This window comes from Phascolarctos cinereus, unplaced genomic scaffold (assembly GCF_003287225.1).
Source record: "Phascolarctos cinereus isolate Bilbo 61053 unplaced genomic scaffold, phaCin_HiC Scaffold_2;HRSCAF=192, whole genome shotgun sequence".
Taxonomy (NCBI): domain Eukaryota; kingdom Metazoa; phylum Chordata; class Mammalia; order Diprotodontia; family Phascolarctidae; genus Phascolarctos; species Phascolarctos cinereus.
This window is the reverse complement of record NW_027555625.1, coordinates 137,463,504-137,486,794: the sequence shown is the minus strand read 5'-3', so window position 1 is coordinate 137,486,794 and position 23,291 is coordinate 137,463,504. Positions and strand designations below refer to the sequence as shown.

At 37.9% G+C, this 23,291-nt stretch overlaps 1 protein-coding gene across 8 annotated transcripts in view; it reads right to left on the bottom strand.

The window, feature by feature from the left end:
- Window positions 1-23,291, bottom strand: part of PSD3 (pleckstrin and Sec7 domain containing 3) — a 607,844-nt gene that overhangs the window by 95,319 nt on the left and 489,234 nt on the right. For all 8 annotated transcript variants that reach the window (XM_020969583.2, XM_020969586.2, XM_078149618.1 and 5 more), the window contains one exon: window positions 15,996-16,186. In XM_020969583.2, coding sequence (XP_020825242.1) covers window positions 15,996-16,186 — 191 coding nt within the window. The remainder of the gene's footprint in view (window positions 1-15,995; window positions 16,187-23,291) is intronic.

The following is a 23,291-nucleotide window of genomic DNA, read 5'->3' as shown; positions in this document are numbered from 1 at the left end:
TGTTTTTTGCAAATACCATAACATTTTACCCTTACAACAACCCTGGGAGTCAGATGCTATTATCACCCCCATTTTACAGATGAGGAAACTGAAGCAAATAAATCCTCTGCCCAGGGTCACACAGGTAATAAGTGTCTAAGAATGGATCTGAACTCAAGCTTTCCTGACTCCAGGTCCAAGCGCTCCACCCACTGTATCACTTAGGTGTATCACATCATTATCATCATATTAATAATTATTCTAATAATATAATATATATACAACAATAATATACAATATGTTTCATAATAAAGATCACTATTATATGTGCTCATTTTAATTATGCTTAATATATGTTTTAATTTTATGTCTCATATTAAATGATAATGTGTTTATATTTATACTTTATTATTATTAGTAACGTGCTACAATTATCATTGTTATTATCTCCATTTTATAGATGAGGAGACTAAAACTTAGGTAAAGTAGATTGCCCAGGGTCACACAGCTAGCAAGTATCAAAATGGAAGAGCTGAAAACTTTTTCTGGACTCCAAGGGTAGGACTTCTGGGCAATTAATTATATTTGGCACCAATGTTCTCTACTAAAGTAGGAAGGGATTGCAACTTGCCTTCACAGAGAAAATACACATCTTCTCAAAAATTAAGCATCCTTGAAATATCAAGGACAAGAAGACAGGAGGAGACCTAGGAAGGAGACGACAGGGAAGATTAAATATCAAAATTAGGCTCCAGATGCCCAGTTAAAGAAAAACTATTAGAAAAAAGAATGGGAACTTCATGTTCTAAAAACAGCTTGGACCAAATAATGGTTCCACAGATAACACCAATTCTGAATACTTTTCCATTTTTGCTCATCTCAAGCCTTGCATACAGAGGTTTATAGGGTGATGGCAGATTGTAGTGGAATGTCTAATAAAATATGGAGGAGTATGGAAATCTGTGTTTTAGTCCCAGCTCAGAGGACAACTCTTTCCTTCACTGTACCTTAGTCTCATCATCTGTAAAGACTAGATGAGCTCTAAGGGCCAGATCTAAAATACTACTAATCCTACGGTTATGAAGCTGATTAGGATTTGTCTCCTCCTTTCATCTAAAAATAGCTTTTCTATAAACTAACACAATGTGATGGTTGGTGGCCACCCACACATAGAAGTGGGCCCCTTTTCTTCTTCTACAAAGCAAGAAGAAGTAGAAAAAGAAAAATCTGCAAGATTCAAGTTGTTCAAATAAATGTCACATTTTCCTAAGTCTTCAGCACTTAGCTAAGTAGGGTCCTGGGCCCCAGAACAGGACTGTTTTTTACTGTACCTCGATTTTCTAGATTAATTTATTTAAAATATTTAGTGATCATTTTCATTATGTAAAAGACTGTCTTAGAAATTGGGAGAAATGTGAGTTCAATGGTCCGTGTCCTGGTAGAGGTCACAGGCTAGTAGGAGAATGAGACAGATAATTATAATAATTACATGATAAATAATGTTAGAATCAAAGTTATAAATGAGAGGTAAGATATTTTTACCAAACATGGAGATCAAGGAAGGCTTCAAAAAAGAGGTAGACTATAACCTGGGTTTTAAAGAATGGGTAGGAATTCAACAGGAGATGAGGAAAAGGGAGGACACATTCCAACCAAAGGAAACAGTGTGAGCAAAGGCTTGGAGGTGGGACTACTGGGAGATGAGGTAGTCTGAACTTTACCTAGGGTTTCACTGAAGATCTCTGAACAGAGGAATAACATGGCCAGATCCATGCAGCACAAAGATTATTCCAACAGATACCTGAAATTTGGATTGGAGGAGGACAGAATGGAGGTAGGATGACCTTGAAATGGTAAGGATGAGCTGCTCTTGGGAAGATCCTAGGATGCCTACCTTGACATGTGAAAAAGCAGTTCAAAGAGTAATAATTTCTGGTTCAAAGAGTAAAAATATGAGTTATTACAGAAGTGGATGAGCACACTTTAGGGTTTTTGTCATCGTCAAAAAACAGTGAACTAATACAATTCTTTCAATTTTCTAATTTTTGGTAATTACCAAAAGAAGAAAAAAAATCAGAGTCAAAACCATAACCATATTTTATATGTAGTCTACAGCCTGAATTTTTGTTAAAGAGTAATTCAAACAAATCACTGTCCCTGTAAAGCTGTAAGAAGTTTTATAATGCCAAAGAATTATAAACAATGTGAATAGAACATCTAATTCCTTAGCTGCTTCCCTTTCCCACCTCTAAGTTGGGTCAATTATATTTTATTCATGAAATGCATTGTGTGTCTTAGTATACTTAATCAATAAAGAAAGAGAGAAGGAAATAAATCTTTATTAGGCACCTACTGTGCGCCAGGACACTGTGTTAAGCACTTTACAAACATTATGACATCTGATCCTAACAATAACCCTGAGTGGGAGATGCTATATTATCTCCATTTTACAGCTGAGGAAACTGAGGCAGACAGCAGTTAAATGACTTGCCTAGTCACAGTATCTATGTGAGGCTGATTTAAACTCAGGTCCTCCTGACTTTAGACCCAGTGCTCTATCTATTGCACCATCTAGGCACCTCCAAGACTACAAACTTGGCAATATGACCACACTTAATTAAAAGTACATAATACTATGCAAGAGACACAGGGTTTCTGACATAGTTGGAAAACGTAAGTTTGAGTTAAAGCCCCTAGACCTATTAGATATGTGACCCTGTGAAAATCCCTTTGCCTTTGAGAGGCAGTGAGTGCAATGTCATAAAAAGTCTGGACCTGAAAGCAACAGAAACTTGGATTCACATCCTGCCATTGACAATTACCAAGCTATGTGAGCACGGGCAAGACAGTGTATTCTGAATCTTAGTATCCTCATCTGTAAAATGAAGACAATACCTAGAGTACCAATCACACGCACAGGGCGGTTTTGAGGATCTAACAAGATTAACGTATGTCAAGCACTATATAAGTGTCCCTTATTATCACTGTTATTACTATTATTAACAACAAATGTTATTCAGCACTTTGTAAAAAAGGATTCAGTTGAACATGATGGTACACAGATAGCACTGAGTGCTTTTATTACTTATCCTCTGAATTTCTTGGAATAATTTCTTAGTGAGGTCATGAGCAGGGCAAGACACAGAACTCTGAATTCCGTTTTTGATTCTCTGAAAATATCAATGAGGTCATCAACCATAAACTAATTTCATGTTAGTTTCATGTCAGAAACTGAAAGGAGACTATTATATAGTTTGGGTGATTTCTTTTGGATTTTGTAAAATAAATGATTAGTCTTAAAACACGAGAGAAAACTTTTTTCATAATTATGTACAAACTTAGGGAAAGTTTCAGTCATAACTTGTGTGATATGTTTCTGGGGAATATTCAGCTTTGGCTTTAAATGGGTTGGTTGTTTGGGGGGAGGAAGATGATAAAGCATGACTTATAACAGGAGTTATATGAATCTATAATTGAATGGGAAGTTGTCAACCAGCATTTATTAAGCACCTACTACCAGCTCACTTAGTCTCAAAATAACCTCATGAGATAAATACTACGTCTCTAGCCTTATCTGAATATGAAAGTGAGGCTGAGGGACGCCATAAGTGATTTGCAAGGGTCACCAGCTAGCTAGTAATTGTGAGAAACAAAGCCACACTCTTCCTGATTCCAAGACCAGTACTCTATTCATTATTTACATGCTGGTCACTGAAGTGTCTTCAAGGAGAAATTGGATGACAGCTTGACAGGTATATATAAAGGGTACTGAAGCTCCCGGCAGGACTAGATGAATTCTGACATCCCAACTATATGACTCTACAATACACTATAAAACTAGGTAAACCCTAAACTTGATAAATATCCAGACTTTAAAAAAGTTTTTGTTTCTTTTTTAGGTCCAGACATTTCAGTGTCAGCTTGGTCGCCAGTGGAAAATTTTAGGCATCTTTGATTGACCCTGGTTTCATTAACGATGGACAGAGGCAGAGATGGCATGCTTATCAAATTAAAAGATGCACAAAACAAGAAAGGATGGCTAACACACCAGATAATGGAGTCAGAATACAAAAAGATTTTGACAGACTAGAACACTAGACTTAATCAAATAAGAGGAAATTTAATAAGGATAGATATAAAATATTATGCTTGGATTAAAAACAAACAAACAAACAAACCAAGTTGCAAGTAACAGCTAAAGGAGACACAGCTACATAGTAGTCTACTTAAAAAAAGTCTAGGTTTTTTGTTGGACTAAAAGCTTCTGGGCTCAATGGATATTAGATCTGGGAGAGACCTGAGAGGTCATCTAGAAAAAAGTGAGGCTTAGGAATGGTTAAGTGAGAAATTCCCAAAGCGGAATGGGCTATCTTAGGAAGAGATGGGATGCCTTCACTTGAGGTCTTCAAGCCAAAGCTCAATGATCACTTGCCAGGTACGTTGTGAGGGGATTTTTTTCAGGTGTGATTCAGAATGGATGTCCTCTGAGGTTCCTTATAATGCTGAGATTCTGTCTGTTCCTCCCCACTGCCTTTCAGGTTCCCTATCTATAAAATGTGAATAGCAATAATTGTACTTTCTACTTTATGGAACTGCCATAGTTAACAAGTACTTTTATAAACTGCAAAGTCACATTGAGTGCCTTGTTAATGTAAATTTTTTTGAAGTTAAGCTTTCATCCATTGGGTTCCAGGCAGCAACATAAAAATTGAAAATAAAATGTTTACTTTAACTGTTAATTGGATAAGGGACAATGATCTTACAGGAAAATATTATTTTAAAAATCATAGAGTGAAAGATGACATGATCTCTTCTCAGGACTTACATAAAAGCTTAGATTTGCTGAGCACAGGTTTTCAGGTAATGAGCAATTAGGAACCTATGGTTTAAGGCTACCTGTCAAAAAGACCATTGCTTTGGAACAGATTAATTCCTTTAGGCAGTTTCACTATACTGAAGAAGAGTACGGTTTTCAAGGTAATCACACAAGGCATGAAAAACTAAATTTTAAAACTCAGAATACCTTGCAGACATGTAGAAATCTGAAGGTAAATTCGCTTAACTACCATGCATGCTAAGACTCAAGCTGGTACAGGGACAAACTCTCCCGTACTTCCAGGAAAACAACAGAACCTCCATGGATGCCAGAGTCTGACCTTGGATCAACATTCAAAACCACATCACTCGCCCTGATGTTCAGCTACTTTCCTACAAATGTAAGACAGGGAAAGAAAAGCTAGAATCCTAATTTAAAAACTAACTGTTATGGTTTTACCTCATTCTTTTTTTGGCTAAAGTAAATTTTCTAGCTGGGGGAGACAACTGTCTTGTGACAAAACCCTATTCCACTTTTATTATCTCTTAATTATAGTGTCAGTGTCCCCAGTGTTATACAAGAACTGTGTTGGCATTCCCATTATAAGGTCTATTTTAAGCCATTTGTGACTCACAGCATCTAGCAGTCTCAAATGTGACACGCAGGTCTAGATTTTCAAAAGCTTCTTTGACAGATGAGTGTGTAAAAACTAAGAAATTAGTTAACCACCAAAACTAGCCAGAGATACAATCCTTTGTACATCAAACTTTGTGAAAAGAAACACAGGTAATTAGCTATTTCAAGGTCAGTGAAGCTACATACACATATGTGTGTGTGTGTGTGTGTGTGTGTGTGTGTGTGTGTGACTATGTAGCTATAGTTATATAATAATATATTGAGTTTAAATATTTTCTTTAAAAACCAAATTTATTTCAAAACGTGGACTAATCATAAAATTGTATAAAATCAAGCAAGCTTCATACAATGATAAAAATCATTTTCCTATTTCAAATTATAATTTAGGCTAAGACTTATTTATATACTAATTTCAAGTGGTAATTTAATACAAGAAAAATCTACAAATTGATTTTTAGTTAGTCAGAAAACCTTTATTCAGAGTCCACTATGTATGAGTCAGTCACTGTGCTAAGCACTGAGGACACAAAAAAAGGTAAAAGAAAAAAAAAAGGTAAAAAGCCGCCTCTGCTTTAAAGAAGTACATAGTACAATGGGAGAGACAAAATGCAAACAACTATGTACAAACACTGGACAGCTAGGTGGTATGGTGGATAGAGCAATCTGGCCTCAGACACTTACTAGCTGGGTGACCCTGGGCAAGTCACTTAACCCTATTTGCCTCAGTTTTCTCATCTAGCGAAAGAAATGGCAAATTACTCCAGTATCTTTGCCAGGAAAACCCCAAATGGGACCATGAAGAGTTGGACACAACTGAACAAAAACAAACGCACAAATATTCTATAATGGAGGAAAAACAAGAAAGAACCAACAGAGGGAAGGCACCAGAATTAAAAGGGACTGGAGCAGCCACATAACACAGCAGATAGAATACCGGCCCTGGAGTCAAGAGGACCAGAGCTCAAATCTGGCCTCAGATATTTAATAGCTATGTGACCCTGGGCAAGTCACTTAACCCTGATTGCTTGGGGGGGGGGGCGCAGGGAGGATTGGGAAAGGCTTCTTAGAGAAGGTAATTTCAGCTGAGCCTTGGAGAAAGCCAGGGAAGTCAGGAGGAAAAGACAAGGAGGGAGAACATTCCAGGTACAGAAGCCAAGAGTTGTTTAAGGACACAAAGGAGGCCACTGTCAATGGATCAAAGAGTGATGAAGGAAAGTGTAAGATGCAAGACTGGAGAGGCAAAAAGGGGACAGGTTATACAGGGCTTTGAACACCAAACTGGGGATTTGATATTTGATCCTGGAGGTCAAAGTAAGCCAATGGAATTTACTGAGTTGGGATGAGGTGGAGGGGACAAAGACCTGTTTGGAATTTGGCTTTAGGAAAATCACTTGGGCAGCTGAGTGGAGAATGGGCTGAAGTGTCAAGAGACTTTAGGCAGGACGACCCACCAGCAGGCTATGGCAATAGTCCACTGAGGGCCTGAAGCAAGGTGGTGTCAAGAGGAGAGAAAGGGGTGTATTGAGAGATGTTTCAAATGTGAAATTGATAAGCCTTGGCAACACAAACTGGATATGAAGGATGAAAGACGGCGAGGATCTGAGGATGACATCTAGGGTGTGAGCCTGGGTGACTACATGAATAGTGGTACCCTTGACAGAAATAGGAAAGTTAGGAAGAGGGGATGATTTGGGGGGCAAAGATAATGAGTTCAGTTTTGAATACATCCAGTTTAAGATGTCTGTGGAGCATCCAGTTCAAGATGTCCCACAGAGAGCTGGAGATGTAAGACCAGGGTCAATAGAAAGGTTAGGGTTAGATAAGCATATTTCAGAGTCACCAACATAGAGATGATTACTAAATCGGGAGCTCATGAAATCACTAAATGAAATAGCAGAGAAGAAGAAGAGGGCCCAGGGCAGAAATATACGGGACAGTCACAGACAGCAGGCATGCACTAGATGAGGATACAGCAAAAGAGACTGAGAAGGAGCAGTTATAAGTAGTAGGAGAACCAGGAGAACAGTATCCTAAAAATCTAGAGAAAAGAGAGCTGAAGAGGTTGACTGAGGGTGTCAAAAGATGCAGAGAGGTCAAGAAGGATGAGGATTGAGAAAAGGCCATTGGGTATGGTATTAAGTGATCATTAATAACTCTGGAGAGAAAACTTTCAGTTGAATGATGAGATCAGAAGCCAGACTATAAAGAATTAAGAGAAGGGGAAGAGAGGAAGCAGAGTCACCAGAAGAAGTAGATGGACATCTCAAGGAATTTAGTCACAAAAAGGCAGGAGATATATGGGGCAATAGTTAGTGAGACTGGACGGATCAAGTAAGGTTTTTTGAGAATGGAAGAAAAATGGGCATGTCTGTAGGCAGTAGAGAAGCAGTCTATACACAAGGAGAAATGGAAGATAAGTGACAGAGAAGAGATAAGGGGGGAGGGCAATCTGCTGCAGGTGACAGGGTGGAATGGAATAACTATTATTACTATTATTTTCCTAAAGAAAACTTTCACATTGGTTTTGAGTCAAGAGGAATGCCTCCAAGTCCCAACAACTTGTGTATTTAAGTTTCTCACTGATTGACAGTGGTAATGATGGCATCACCTAGGGTCTTGGTAGTTTTTGTTTTTAAACCACCCTCCCCAAATTGAGGTACAACTCTAGGTTTGAAAATTTCCTCCACTAATGCAAAGTCTTTAATTTAGTCTTAGAGAGCTGCCTGTGGTACTCAAGTGTAAAGTGATCTAATTCTCAATCACACACTCAACCAAAAAGGACTTATTAAGCAGCTACTATGTGCAAGGCATTGTACTGGGTGCTGGGGATACAACTGTAGAGAATGAAACAATCCCTCCACATAATGGGTCTATGTGTCAGAAACAGGAATTTAATCCAGGTCTTTCTAAATTCAAAGTCACCTGACTCTTCACTGATCCATATTGCTTCTCAATAACAGTGTAACAGATATTGATTAGAGGAACTTCTGATTAATGATCAACCATGTTTCCAGACAGCCAACGATGATGAAGAATGCTGCTTACCTCCTAATAGAGAGCTGATGAACTAATATACAGAATGATATACACACTTTTAAACATGGCCAAAAAGGGAATTTGTTTTGAAGGCACTCTCCTGCCAGAGAGTGGAGAATTATTAATGATCAATAATTAAAAAAAAAACAACCTAATTTTTAAAAAAGGAAGCTCCTTAAAGGATGTTACTATCTTGCTTTTGTATCTGTATCTATATCTTCAGTGCATAGGAGACACAAAATAAGTACTAAATAAATGCTTTTTCAATTGAAAAAACAAACTAAAAAAGCATATGAAATAGTGAAAAGAACAATAAATTGGGAATTAGGATGCCTAGGTTCCAGTTCCCACTCCATTACTTGCCAAGAGACTTCTGACAAGACATTGTCCCTCCCTGGGGCTCAGTCTTTTCATATATAAAATTAATAGGTTGGATCAGATGATTTCTAAGGTCTAGCTCAGTTTAGAGATACCACAAATCCTAATGATTTTCAAGTAACTTCACCACCCTTTCTAATTACACCCAAGCACAAATGCTTCCAGGGGTGGATCTTTACAATGGAATGAAATTTTACCTAAATAAAATTTTGGTTGAATTATTTTTTCCCAGGCCATTAATTACTCTCCAAAGAATAAATATGCCAGGCTTGCAACTTTCTTAACTCTTTAAAGGCAATAGATACCACACTACTTATTTGGTTATGTGTGTGATAGACAGACAGATAAATATGCCTCATTGCAGATTTATTGAAATCTAAAGTTTTGAGAACCATTTACAGCCACTCAAAATTAGAAGGACTATTAGCACCAATTTGAGCTAAGCAGATTAAACAAACTGCTTTCAGAGTAGAAACTAGTTCTACAGTTTTTCTTTGCCTTTCAGAGTAATCAAGGCAAAGTTCTTAAAATCTGAATGCCTCATTACAAGAACCTTATAAGGATTTTAAGTTTTTGTTGACAGTGCTTATCCAAAGTCAGAGGTAATCTTACATTTGCATTGCTGATAGCTCTTTTCCAAAGTGGGCGGACAATTCATCGGATTTTGAACAGATTTAAATCATTGCCCAAATCTATTCAGGCCCCACCTGGCCAGTAAGAGACTGGAGGCCAGCACAAGTTGTGTATAAACAATTTCTATCAGAGCTGCTCCCTTAAAGACACATTCCCTGTAATAGATTTAGAATGTATGTTATCCACTAAAGAAAAATTAAAACAAGCAAAAGTAAGCTGAGAACCAGAGTTGGTCCATTTATCTATTTCTAGATCCTGGTCTAAAAAGTAGGTGCTTAATATGTTTTGTTCAATTGAATATTTTTTTTATTAAGAGTAAAGTAGACATTAATATAGCAAACTTTCATCCATCAGACGACATTCCACATTAAATTTCATACAAATTTTGTATGCTCCAAAGTTAACTTTTAAAAATAAAATATCAACTTAAGAATTCCACATTAAAATAGCTGAGTTGGCACGGTCATTTTAAGAACAGGAAAGAAAAAGAGATGAATCAGTAGATAAGGAATCTGCTGATCAGCAGACAGTTTTTCAATTTATTCATTTGCCCCATTGCTGCAGGAATATAAAATAGGTATCCCCAGCAACAATAACAGCTAGGTCAGAAAGACACCTGCCAAGCAACTAACCACAGAGTATTTCCTAAAGGCTTATGGGATGCTAGCTGTTAATCTCGATGGTTTTGCATGAGGAAGAGCATGTAGTTGGGCTATTATAGCACCCTTTTACCCCCTTCAAATTTTAATATTCTACATAATATTCAGCATTGCCATTAATTTTTTTCTGTAGGTTTCAAATTTCTATTTTGTTCTCGATATACTGTTTTCTACCTAGGAACAGAAGCTTTTTGAGAGCAGGAGTCTTCTCTAATAGAATATACTTTCCTATTAATATACTGTTTGGTATTCAGTAAGTATTTCATAAGTGAGAGGAATAGAAGAATAGAGTAAAAAGGTAGTGTTTCATCAGCATGGCAAAGTGGTATGGAAACTCACACCAACACTACAGATCCAGACCATTTTTGGTTTAGGAAATAAGTCCCAGGGCATTGCGTGAACAGAGGGTGACTTGCCCAGGATCACACAGCTAGTCAGTTGATCAGTCAACCAGCATTTATCACGTGGCTACCACGTGCCAGGCAGGCACTGTGCTAAGAGCTAGGAGTACAAAAAAAGGCAAAACAGTCTCTGCTCTCAAGGAGCTTACAGTTTAGGGGGTGGTGGTAGAGGAGAAACAATATGCCAATACCTATGTATGTACAAGCCATAGGTGAAAGTGAGAAAAAATAATGGAGGGAAGAGGCATTAAGATAAAAGAGGGATGGGAAAGGCTAAAGGTGAATTTGAACACAGACTGGAAGAAAGGTGCAGATGCCAGGAGGCAGAGATGAGGAGCAAGAGGCTCTCGGTATGGACGACAGCTACTAAACATCAGAAGTTGGATCCGAACCCATGCCCTACACCCTACCCACCTTATACCATGATAGCTAATAAATAATACTGAGAAATAACCCATGATAGTTATATAATACAGTTTGCCAAATAAAGATTCTGTAATTTAATTATTACTAAAGTGTCATTGTTTTAAAAAGACTGCGTGACTTCTACAAGTTCACATAAGAAAGTTTTCAGCCTCATCTAGTTATGATTAGAGATGGTCTGCAGAAATATGGGTCTAGTAATAGACTACATGTAGGGCATCCAGGTGGGGTAGCAGATAGGACGCTGGGCCTGGAGTCAAGAAGATTCATCTTTCTGAGTTCAAATCTGGCCTCAAGACACTTACTTACTAGCTGTGTGACTGTTGGCAAGTCACTTAACCCTGTTTGTCTCAGTTTCTTCATCTGTAAAATGAGCTGGAGAAGGAATTGGCAAAGCACTCCAGGATCTTTCCAAAAAACTCCAAATGAGGTCATGAAGAGTCTAACAGGACTAAAAATGACTAAATAAAACAACAACAATGGACTACACATCTGTTTTCTTAGGACCCAGCTGAGAACCAACTACGTTCAAAGAGATTTATTCTATACAAGGCTTGCTTGTCTCCCCCAGGAGACTGTGAGCTCCTTGAAGGCTGGGGATGTCTTATGCCTCTTTTTGAACTTCCAGAGCTTAAAACAGGGCTTGGTCCACAGGAGGTGTTTAATAATATTGATGGATTGCCTGGAGGCAGGATGACTGATTTTCATGGCCACAGCAATTGTCTGAGCTGCAGAAGGGTTGCAACCTTCATCTGTGGAAGAAGGAGGCCATCACAGCAGCCAATTCCATTACACCAGCCTCTAAATGGTATGGTGGGAGAAAGTGTTAGCCTCAGAGACAGGAAGATCTGAGTTCATGAATCCTCCCTCAAACACTTCAGAGCTGTGTGACTATGGGCAAAGCACTTAACCCCTCTCATCCTCAGTTTCCTCATCTGTACTAGAAGGATAATAACAGCACTTAATTCACAGTTGTTGTGAGGATCAAGCGATATAACGTGCAAAGTGCTTTGCAAACTTTAAATTGCTAGCTATCATTATTATATTGAGCTTGCTTTGCTTCTGAAGTGTATAATCAATCTAACATGTGACTTTCAAAGCCGCCCTACATGTCTGTGATTCCTCCTGGCCTGTTTTCTGTGCTCTTCTCGTTTTTGAAGGGTGGAGAGTAGGGGGACCTTTCCTGAGCTTCCTTCCGAGTCTCATTCCCCCAAAGAAAGGAAAAGAAAAATCCTTGTAACAAACAGCAAACAAAGTCAAACACTGGCCATGTCAAAAAAACGATGTCTCATTCTGCACCCCAAGTCTTCCACCTCTCTGAGGAAGTTTTTCCTGATAGCACGCCTAATTTTTACCTCTTTGTAACATCTTACTCACTGCTCCTGGTTCTATTCTCTGAAGCCAAGCAGAGTAAACCTAGTCCCCTTTACATAACAGCCCTTCAAATACCTGAAGACAGCTATCATGAGTGTCCCGAGTTTTTAATACTCCAAGTCTCAATCTACCCTCACAGGACCTCATGACTGAAAGCTTCTCACAATACATTCACCCCTCTCATCCTATCTGATTTTCATCCATGTCCAAGTTCTTCACAGAGGACTGACCCAACGTATAAATCACAGACTATTTAGTCACTAAGAGCCTTCAACTGTCTCCTGCAATATCTGCACACATGCCACTTATCTTCAATCGGAGACCACACACAATTTGGGGACCTGAACTTGAGGAAGACTTTTATTTTAAAAAAAATATGGTGCTTTAAGTTTCATGAAGTGCATTACATAGAGAGAGCTGCTTAATAGTAAATAGAAGATTGGCTTTGGAGCCAGGAAGTCCTAGGTTCAAATCCTGCTTCTGACACAAACTAGTCATGTTTGGTAAACTACTTAATCTCTCAATACCCCCACCATCTCTCAAAGACTGCTACAGACAAGCTGCTCAACTTCATCTGTGAATGAAATTTCCACATACTAAGGAGCAGCTAGGTAGTACAGTGGATAGAACACTGGCTCTGGATTCAGGAGGACCTGAGTTCAAATCCTGCCTCAGACACATAACACATACTAGCTGTGTGACCCTGGGCAAGTCAATTAACCCCACTGCTTAACCAAAAAAAAAAAAAAAGAAAGAAAGAAATTTTCCACATACTGATGAAATAACAGGTTTCAACCAAAAAAAAAAGAGTGCTTTAAAGTTTTCAAATCATTGTCATACTTGATCTCCTGTTACACTTGTGCTAACTATTGTTGTTCATTCTTTTTTCAGTCATGTCTGACTCTTATGACTCCATTTGGGGTTTTCTTGGCATAGATACTAGAGTGTTTTGCCGTTTCCCTCTTCAGCTCATTTTACAGATGAGGAAACTGAGGAAGACAGTGTTAAGTGACTTGCCCAGGGTCATACAGCTAGTAAATGTCTGAGGCTGGATTTGAACTCAGGAAGACGAGTCTTCTTGATTTCCAATCCAGTGCTCCATCCACTCCACCACCTAGTATACTACAACTGTACTTCAGTCCCCACCCAATAAACTTATTAGATACAGAAGTTTCAGGTAGGAAGCATACATTTTCCATCTTGTAGGTCAACCACTCATAGATGTTTTTTTTTTAGTGAGGCAATTGGGGTTAAGTGACTTGCCCAGAGTCACATAGGCTGTGAGTGTTATGTGTCTGAGCTTGGATTTGAACTCAGGTCCTCCTGACTGCAGGGCCAGTGGGCCCCCTAGCTGCCCCTCACACATATTTCTTAATGACATTTTGAAGGTGTGTGTCTTTACGCCATTTACTAGAATTCCACAGATGCTTTAGTCACAGGATAGTAAAAAGTCATAGATAACAGATTTGGAAAGGACCTTAAAGGTCATATGGAAACTGGGAAACTGAGAGTTTAAGCGACCTGCCCAAGGTCACAAATGTATTCAATAGCAGAGCAACTATGTTGCTCTTCATCTCATTTCCTTTATTATTTTTATTTTTTGAGAGACTAGGTCCCTCTGTCTCATCTAGGTTGGAAGTGTAGTGACTACATATGGGCTGGAATCCCAATATTAACAGGCACAGAAGCTTTAATGTACTCAATTTTTCCAACTTTGGCTGGTTCACCCCTACTACGATAACCCTCTCCTCCAGGAGGCTCCCCATAATGGTGTCAGAATTAGCCCTAATGCAGCTTTGAGCTCCACATCTCAGTGAATCTACCAGCCTTAGCCTCCTTAACCTCTAGCAGCAAGGGCCTAGAGGTATGCACCACCACACCCACTGCTCCCCCTCACTTCAAAGCAGCTGACTTAGGTAAGTTTTAAAGTTGTGGCTGTGGTTGTTTTTAACTTGACAATCCACAAAGTACATTTGCATTCCTGATTTACCTTTTCTAAACATTGTCAAAATGTCAAATTTAATGCGCTTGGTAAATACTGCTGTTCTATGAGAGATCTGACCTGCTCCTTTAATCATGATTTGCCTCAAACTGTTAAAATTTCTAAGCTGGGCAAATCTTTTTTAAAAAAATAAACAAATGATGTTTTTAGAATTCATGGTTCTTCTTAAATACTTTTTTTTAATAAGTCACAACTAAAACCTAACAACTGAGTCTTCTAACCTCACAACAAATATTAAAGGAGAAACAAAATTAAAGATACCAAAATCTTAAGACAGCCAAAGTGGTCCCTTAGAGACAAGTTAATCAGCATTGTAGGAGAAAATAATCTCTCCATAGAGCTTTGACCTGAATATTCATTTACCAATCACATACTTGTACAGTAACTGTCAACAGAAAAACATCTGGCCATGCTTACACATGTGTAAAAAACAGAACAGCTCTTTGGCAAACAAATCAATAACGCTGAACCCAGAGAACGTAAATAAAGCCCCACTGCCTAGATGCAGATGTGTTCAGATCATCCTTACAGCAAGGTTCCCTAAGAAGTAATCAAATCCCCAGCTTCCTTCAAGGCTCAGCTCAGGAGCTCAGTAAGAGTTTATGCCTATGTAACAAATACTGCATCAAGAAATTATACTAGGAATAATTGGCAAAGACAAATTCCATGGAGTCTAAAGTTTCAGAAACTAATAATGCAATTGCCTTTCTTTGCCATTATTCTCACCATTTGAAAACTGCAAAATGTGGAATAGCGCAAAGAACTCTAGAGCCGCGATCAACAGGCTTGGGTTCTAGGGCCAGATCTTTCATTAATTAGGTGTTTGGATAAATCAGCTAATCTTATTAAGCCTCTGCTTGGTTTCCTTATCCGCAAAATGAAAGGTTCAAATCAGATCATCTCTGAAATCCCTTCAAGCTTTTTAACAGTGGATGATGCTAAAATTCTTTGACATAAGAGACAGTTCTCAGGGAAGACAAAGGGGGAAGAATACAGGGAGAAATGATATATGATGGGACTTCTGAGTCATCTCTAAACTACTGGCCTCTTTTATTTCTTAATCTAAAACATTTCTCAGCAAGGCAAAGAGAAGCTGGAAGTGATTCATTTTCTTGCAACTTTTTTATATTCTGGTTTAGTCTACTGCAAGAACATCATTATGAACATGGGTGATATAAAAAGAAAAAATAAATAATACTTGTTAATAAATTTTATTAAATAATTTCTAAAGAATATAGTTGTGTAAATAATAAAATGAATAAAAATTATTTTTAAAAACATTCTGTGATGATATTTGGAGAAGAGCAGGTATTCCAATAGAAAATACACTTTCATACACCTTCAAAAACATTTTTTCCACTTGAGAATAAAAGAAAATCACTTACCTTTATTTGTTTAAATTGAAATGAATTCAATTCAATAAGCCTTTAGTAAGTGTCTATCATGTGTAAAGAACTGTACTAAGTCCTGAGGGGGATACAAAGACATACAAATAGTTCATGCCTTTACAATATAGAACTTAAAATCTCTGGTAGGCTATGTCTGACTTCTGTTACCTCAAATGGAATAAAGCGCAAAGGTCTAATTCCTTCCAAATCCTGAGCATGGAAACTTGACATATGGATAATGTGAAAATGACAATAAACAGAATTGCTTACTCTTCTTTCCATCCATATCTGCATGGATTTTTCGAGCCAGAAATCCAGTTTTATAAACAGCAGCATTCGGGTCATGAGGAATGTCCAGGAAAGGATTAGTGGTGCTGCCAATGCGACTGATGGTCTTTGGATGGGTTCCATTAGCTTTCTCGTCAGTTCCTTCTGAAGATTTTTTTTTCTCTTCATCATCTCTATTAAAAAAAAAAGTGGGGAGGGGGACCACAAGGATTTGGTTAAAAGCGTTATAGGGTCTATAACAACTTTAGAAAATGATGACACTTGACATGTAATTTGTTTTTTAATCATTTGAAGATCAAAAGGAACTTGATTTAGCTCCAGAGGATAGAATAAGGACCAATGGATAGAAGTTACAGGAAGGTAGGTTTTAAGTAAATTCTTTTTTTTTTTCCTTTTTTTTTTTTTTGGCTAGGCAATGGGGTTAAGTGACTTGCCCAGGGTCACACAGCTAGTAACTGTTATATGTCTCAGGCCATATTTGAATTCAGGACCTCCTGAATCCAGGGCCAGTGCTCTATCCACTGTGCCACCTAGCTGCCCCCATTTTAAGTAAATTCTTTAAAAATGAGAACTGCCCCACAGCAACGGAATCTGTTTTATGAGATACAGCAAGAATAATCACATCCATATCACTACTCTACATGCCAAATGGATCCTGGAAGAGATATAAAACTGGGGACATAACAAAGCTTCAGTAAGACATGGTCACTAGCCTGAAGGAGCTGACAGTTTAGCAGGGATTAGATATGACACCAATACAGATATGATACTCATTGCACTAGGAGCCCCTACTTTTCTTTCTAGGTTATTTGTCACTGTTATTTGGTTGGTCACAGGGTTAGTTTTTCAGTCCAAACCTATGATTTTGTGGGTAGAGGGAAACTTCCTCTAGGAAAATGCAGATTGGCAAAGATTAGGCAGTTTTATAAATTTAGAGAGCTGCCTGGGGCTGTGAGAGCATAAGTGAGTTTCTAGGGTCACCCAACCTTTATATGTCAGAGGCAATACTTCAACTGAGTGCTGGAACTGTTAAGGGCAACTCTTTTACCACATGAAACTCCTCTCATTTCTAGCTTTTAGATTCTGTGAAAAAGATGTGATTTGTGGGGTCTGACGGTAAAGATCATTACTGATTGGGAGATATGAAAAGATTTCATGGAGGTAAAGGTAATTAAAATGATGAATAGGGTTTAGGATATAGATCTAGAACTGATCTCTAATGACTTAGGAGGACATTTAGTCCAACACCAGCCACCCCCCATTCTACAGATGAGGAAAACTGAGGTCCAAGGTAGTTAATTGACTTGCCCAAGATCACTCCCTTAGTAAGCATCTGGAGTAGAATTAGAACTTAGGCCTTTGAACTCCAAAACAAGGGCCCTTTCTATTCTACCAAGACACAACAGGAAAAATGGGAATAGAGAGATCACTGAGATATCCTTTCAATCCTTGAGAAGGGAGTGGTTGAGGAAGGAAATGAGTAGTGACTCTTCCGGAATGCTAACCCCAAAGTGTATTTTAATATACTATGGGATCTTTTCATTGGCAAAGGTTCCTATAAATGTTACCTTGAATCGTCTTGGAGTAGACAGAAAATGTTGTTGGGCATGGGGGAACTATGCTAGTTTGGACATCTCTCTCTCCAGGAGAGAAATGCTTAGAGAAAAGAATACTATTAAATTAAATCAAATGGCTTCTAGTAGACTTATGCCTAAAAAACAGAATACAGTATTGTGTATATGTGCTTTTTTTTCCTGACATTTCTAACTCTAATCTCTCATGTGTATTTTACCTTTACAACTAGAATGTATGCCTCTTATGGGAAGATACCTGAGTGAAATCTGCATTGGATGAAGTGAAACTGTGACAGGATTAGTAGGATTTTATTTGCTGTCTATATAAGGGTCAAAGGAGTAATATAAGAACATCTTGACATCCTACAGTGCTTACTTAGGATCATTTATTTTAAAATAGGATGTTTTCCTATGAGTTACTAGTAAAATTCAACCATGGACTTCTAAAGTTCCTTCCAGATTTAGATTTTATGATTCTAACAAAATTCCCAATTAGTCTTTAAGGTTGTCCAATTGTGACACTAAGTCTTTGACTTTTTTACCCTCCAACAAAACGTTTAAAGCAATTTCAACTTACCTAAGAGATAAATGTATTTACTGGATTCAATAAAAGTCTCATCCAGTTAATAATGTCTTGAAAAAGAACTTAAGAGTCTTTAGAACTCCAATCAATTAGACCATGATTCCAGTTGGGTAGAATGATTCCAAGCTGAAGCTTGCTACCCACCTCCTGACAGAGAGATGATAGACTCAAAATGCAAAATCAGACATATATTTTTGGATAAGAAAAATGAGGAAATTTGCTTTGCAATATGCGAATTTGTTATGAAGTTTTCCTCTTTATCTTTCGCATTCAGTTGAGGGCGAGGGAAGTAGGAAGGAGAGGAAAAGACATGATAGTTAATTGAAAAAAGATGCTATTAAATTAAAACATGAAATGGGGGAAAGTCCTAGCCAAGGTAAGATAGCAGGCGTATTAGCAAGTTGTGGAGATTTGGAAAATATGAAACCAGAAAAGGAGCTATGACTTTTTTTTACATGTTATGACTATTTTAAGTTCCTGAATAGTTGGTCTAGTTTTATCTTTTTTAAGAGCTTGATTATAGCTTTTTGGCATGATAACTTCAGTAATAAGAACAACTACGAGATGAAAATTATAAATTTGACTGACTGAAAAATAATGATGCTAGCTATCTTACTAAAAGGATAATGGTAATCAAGGGGGAAAAAAGTTTTTGCAAGAGGAAGAAGGTGATTTGATGGTCTTAGTACTTACTATTGAAAATGACTATTAATCAAATAGAGAAACTAGACACACATTTCCAAATGTACATATCTAAAATGAATAAATGTACATATAAATGTACATATTTAAAATGAATAAAAGGTGAATAGTCTAATCTTTTACACAGGATCAGTCCATCCACTCTAATTATGAATTTGCACTAACAATATAAAGTAACGGAAAATCCATATCAGTTAAAATGGGACTAATTAACTGAGCTTAATAATAAGTGTTCATAAATGCAAAGTGTTTTCAGATTTTCAGTATTTTCTCCCATGAATTATCTTGTTTTATACTCAAAATTAATAAGCAGGCTAGTATGCTTCTTAGGGGCATCAATAACATCTGGATTGAAACAAGCATCACTCCCTAAACTCAAATTACAAAAAAAGGTTAGCAACAATGATAAAAGCTTACTTCAATATGGTATTTGTTTCCATAAACATTCTTATTGTTAAATAACCCCACAAAGGAATCAGAACAGGTATCTGATTTGGGGGTTGCTAAAGTTTTGTTTTTCAGTCCTGACCTAAGATTTCATTATTGTTTTGAGAATCTTGGGGATATCCATGTTCTGGAAACTGCTTCTACAGAAACAGATCAACAACCCATTGAAAGAGCTGCTAATTACCCTGAGAGATTAAGGGAGTGTCCCAATTTCATACAGCAAGTCAGTGTCCAAAATAGGTCTGGAGCCCTGGTCTTCCTAACTCCAAGGCTAATCCCATAGCCACCAGAGAGAGCATGGTGCCTCTCCCATCAGAACAGATATTATCCCCATCTTACACATTTAAAAACTGAAGCTCAGAGACGGTCACTAACTTATGCTGGATCACATGACTAGGTAAGAGCAGAGGTAGGCTGAGAATTGTGAATTGTTTTGCAATGACATTTTAAGATACCCACAAAGTTCTATTCCAGTGCCTCCTCATAGTGTGATGCTGTCCTTTAGTACCTGGAGGTTATGATACTAAAACACAAGCCCTAGTATGTTACACCATGCTGAAAAGGCCCTCCAATATGGCTCTAATAACAGACTGAGTCTACTTTTCAAGAAGTTATGGAGATAAGTATAGAGAATTAATCACTTATAGGCTAGCAACTGAATTATTTAGCACTGGCAACCAATTAAACAAAGAAAAATACAAAATAGTTCTCAGTCTTCTGTGGCCCTCCCATGGCAGTGGCATAGTGGTGAAAGAAGGGGCAGAGCTAAGAATCATATGGTATTTAGGCCATTTATAAACATTAACTTGTCTTGCTGATATTTTACCTGTAAATCATAGAAACAAAAGACAGGTCTTCTACTGGAAGAACTATATCATACCCATTTTGAGATTAATAACAGAGAGTTCTTTTCCTATCTGTAAGACTGCTTGCTCCTCTGTTTGCTAGTTCTTCTTCTATGGCATGCCTACTTTCTATAGGTATTCCTCAAGATTCTTCCCTGGGCCCTCTTTTCGTTTTGCTCTATACTATATTTTACTTGGTGATTTCATCAGCTTTCATGAGTTCAATTTATTATCACTATACAGATGATTCTTAGATCTCTATATCCAGCCCTAGACTCTCTTCAGAACTATAACCCTGTATCACCAAGTCAGTTTTGGACATCCCAAAGTGGAAGTCTCATAGGTTATCTCAAATTTATTATGTCCAAAACAGAACTCATCAACATTTCCATGAAAACTTTCCCTCTTAAGAAGTTCCCTAATATTGTTGAAGAAAGCACTATCTTCTTAATCAGCTAGGCCTACAACTTTGGTGTTCTTTGGATGCTGAAATGCTCGTGTCTGTTGATGATTACCAAATTCATAATAAAAACATTTTCTAAAACTTAAAAATAAAGAAAAAGGAAAATGGCAAACCTAGAACTGAGAACCATTTTGTATTTTTATTTTTAAATGCTTCAGGAAGTCATAAAAAAATTCAAGACTGAATGATTTTTTTTTTAGTTATGGACTAAAGCTAGTGATGAGTCTCCATATTTAACCAGGATGCTCCTTGGGCAGTAACTCAATTCCACAAATTACATGTGTGTGTATATATGTATATATGTATGTATATGTATGTGTGTGTATGTATATGTACGTGTCTATCTATCTACCCAAGTATTAGGCAGCTAGGTAGCAGAGCACTGGCTCTGCAGTCAGGAAAACTGGAGTTCAAATGCAGATTCACACACTTAGTAGCTGTGTAACCCTAAGCAGAGCACTTAATCTGTCTGCCTCAGTTTTCTCCATTATTAAATGGAGATAATAATAGCACCTACCTTGCTGGGCTACTGTGAATATCAGATGAGATAAATATTTGTGAAGTGACTGGTACATAGTAGGCACTTAATAAATGCTTATTCCCTTCCCTTCCTCTCTCCCTGGCTCCCAATCTATTTATTTTTTAAAATTGAGTATCCCTATCTCACTCAGTAGTGGCTATTCAAGGGACACTCCCAACAATACACAGCATGGAAGCTTTGACATGCTCCATTTCCAAACTGAGCTGGTTTGCTCCTCTTTAGACAATGTGGTGAACCACCACCTTTAGGCGGTCACCATACTGATGCTAGACTTAATATGGACACTTGAGCTGCTTAGCTTACTGCAGCTCAGAACTTCCATGCTCAAGAGATCAGCCAGTCTCAGCCACCCCGGGAGCAGTGGTTACAGCCTTGTATGTGCCTCCATGCATGACTCAACAAATTTTTGTACCTGATGTTGGAGATAAAGACACAAAATGAAAAACGGTATTTGCCCTCGAGATGATATTACACCAGAGTGGGGGGGGGGTTGGAAGTGGAATATAACATGTAATCAAATAAATACAAGATAACTCTGAGCAAAAAAAAAAACACTAAGGGGAAGGTTTAGGTGTGGGGGGACTGCAAAAAGGTTTGAGTAGGAGGTAATACCTGAGTTCAGCCTTGGAATTTAAGGATTCCAAGAAGTGGAGGAGAGGAGGAAAAATATTCCAGACATAGGGAAACATCCAGGATAAAGAACAGACACAAGAAATGGAGTGTTGAGTTCAAGGAATAGCGAGCGGTTCAGCTTGCTTTGAATATAGAATGAATAAACAGGGTAATATGAAATGGCTGGAGCAGGACTACATCAGGCTGAGAATTGTGCTTTTTATCTAAGAGGCAACAGGGAATCACATGTTTTTGAGCAGAGAAATTGGATGATCAGATTCGTTTCTCAGGGATATGAATCTGTGGCTTTATTGAGGCTGGATGACAGAGGGGGAAAACTGAAAACAAGGAGACTGATTAAGAGGGTTTTGGAATATTTGCGGCAAGACAGGATGGAGTCTTGAACTAGGATGGTGACTGTGTGGCAGGACAGGAGGGAAGAGATGTAAGAGCTGCCGTGGAAATACAATTAATAAGACATGGTAGTTCATTAGATATATAGTGGGGTAAAAGAGAGGGGAAAGCCAAGAAAGACTGTGAAAGGTTGTGAGCCTCTGAGACTAAAAGGAAGGAGTACGCAGGGCAGAGTGGGAATTTAAGTGGGAAGATAAAAACTCATTTTGGATATACTGAGCTTGGAATGCCTCTGGGACATTTAGGTGCCAATATCCAGCAGGGGATGATGTTGGTGATGTGTGCCCGGCATTCACACAGTCAGCTGGTGGTACTCATTCACAGACTTTCTAGGTTAGTAGAATCTGCCCAAGCTCATACTTCCCAAAACAGCCTTCAAGAACTCAAGATCTCCTCCATTCTATCAAGGCATTGGGTTTCAATAAATAGTTGGAGGAAGGAAAATAATTCTAGCCTTGGGGATTATAATTCTATTACAGTCATCAAAAAAGGAGCCATTTCAGTACTCGCAAAACCAACTTCACACAAAATAAGACCACTAATATTTTTACTTCATCTGTCGCCTTTCTCTTCTGAACTTAAAAGTCTGAGGTTTTTTTTTTTTGAGCCTAACTCTTGCCAAGTGTGGTGATCAGCAAGTTTAGTTAATCAAACCAAATCCCCTAGACTTCTAGCTTTATTAGAAAACACCACTAGTACCTGACGGGGCCTCTGAAAGCAGTAACTCTAACCTCTCCACTTGGGGCAAACAAATCAATAAAAGTTAACAATATAAATTAAGATACCAAGTTACAGATCATATGAACAAAATTCACTGCTACTTTTGAGAATGTATGACTCTAATGACTTGCTCTGAGCTACTCTGGCAGATCATTCCTGAAAATGACAATAGGGGATATGCTGTGGAGTTCTCTGCCCTGATTGTGGAAAAACACAGAAATAGGCCATTCACCAGTTAAGAAAACTGAAAGTTTATCTTCTCTTGAGACACTGGATTATAAGACAAGCTACAAAATCAATTAAAAAAAATTTTTTGCAAACTTCTGATGTACCACATCTGTGTAAGGTGCATAGTTCTCTGGGCAGGCTAATCTATT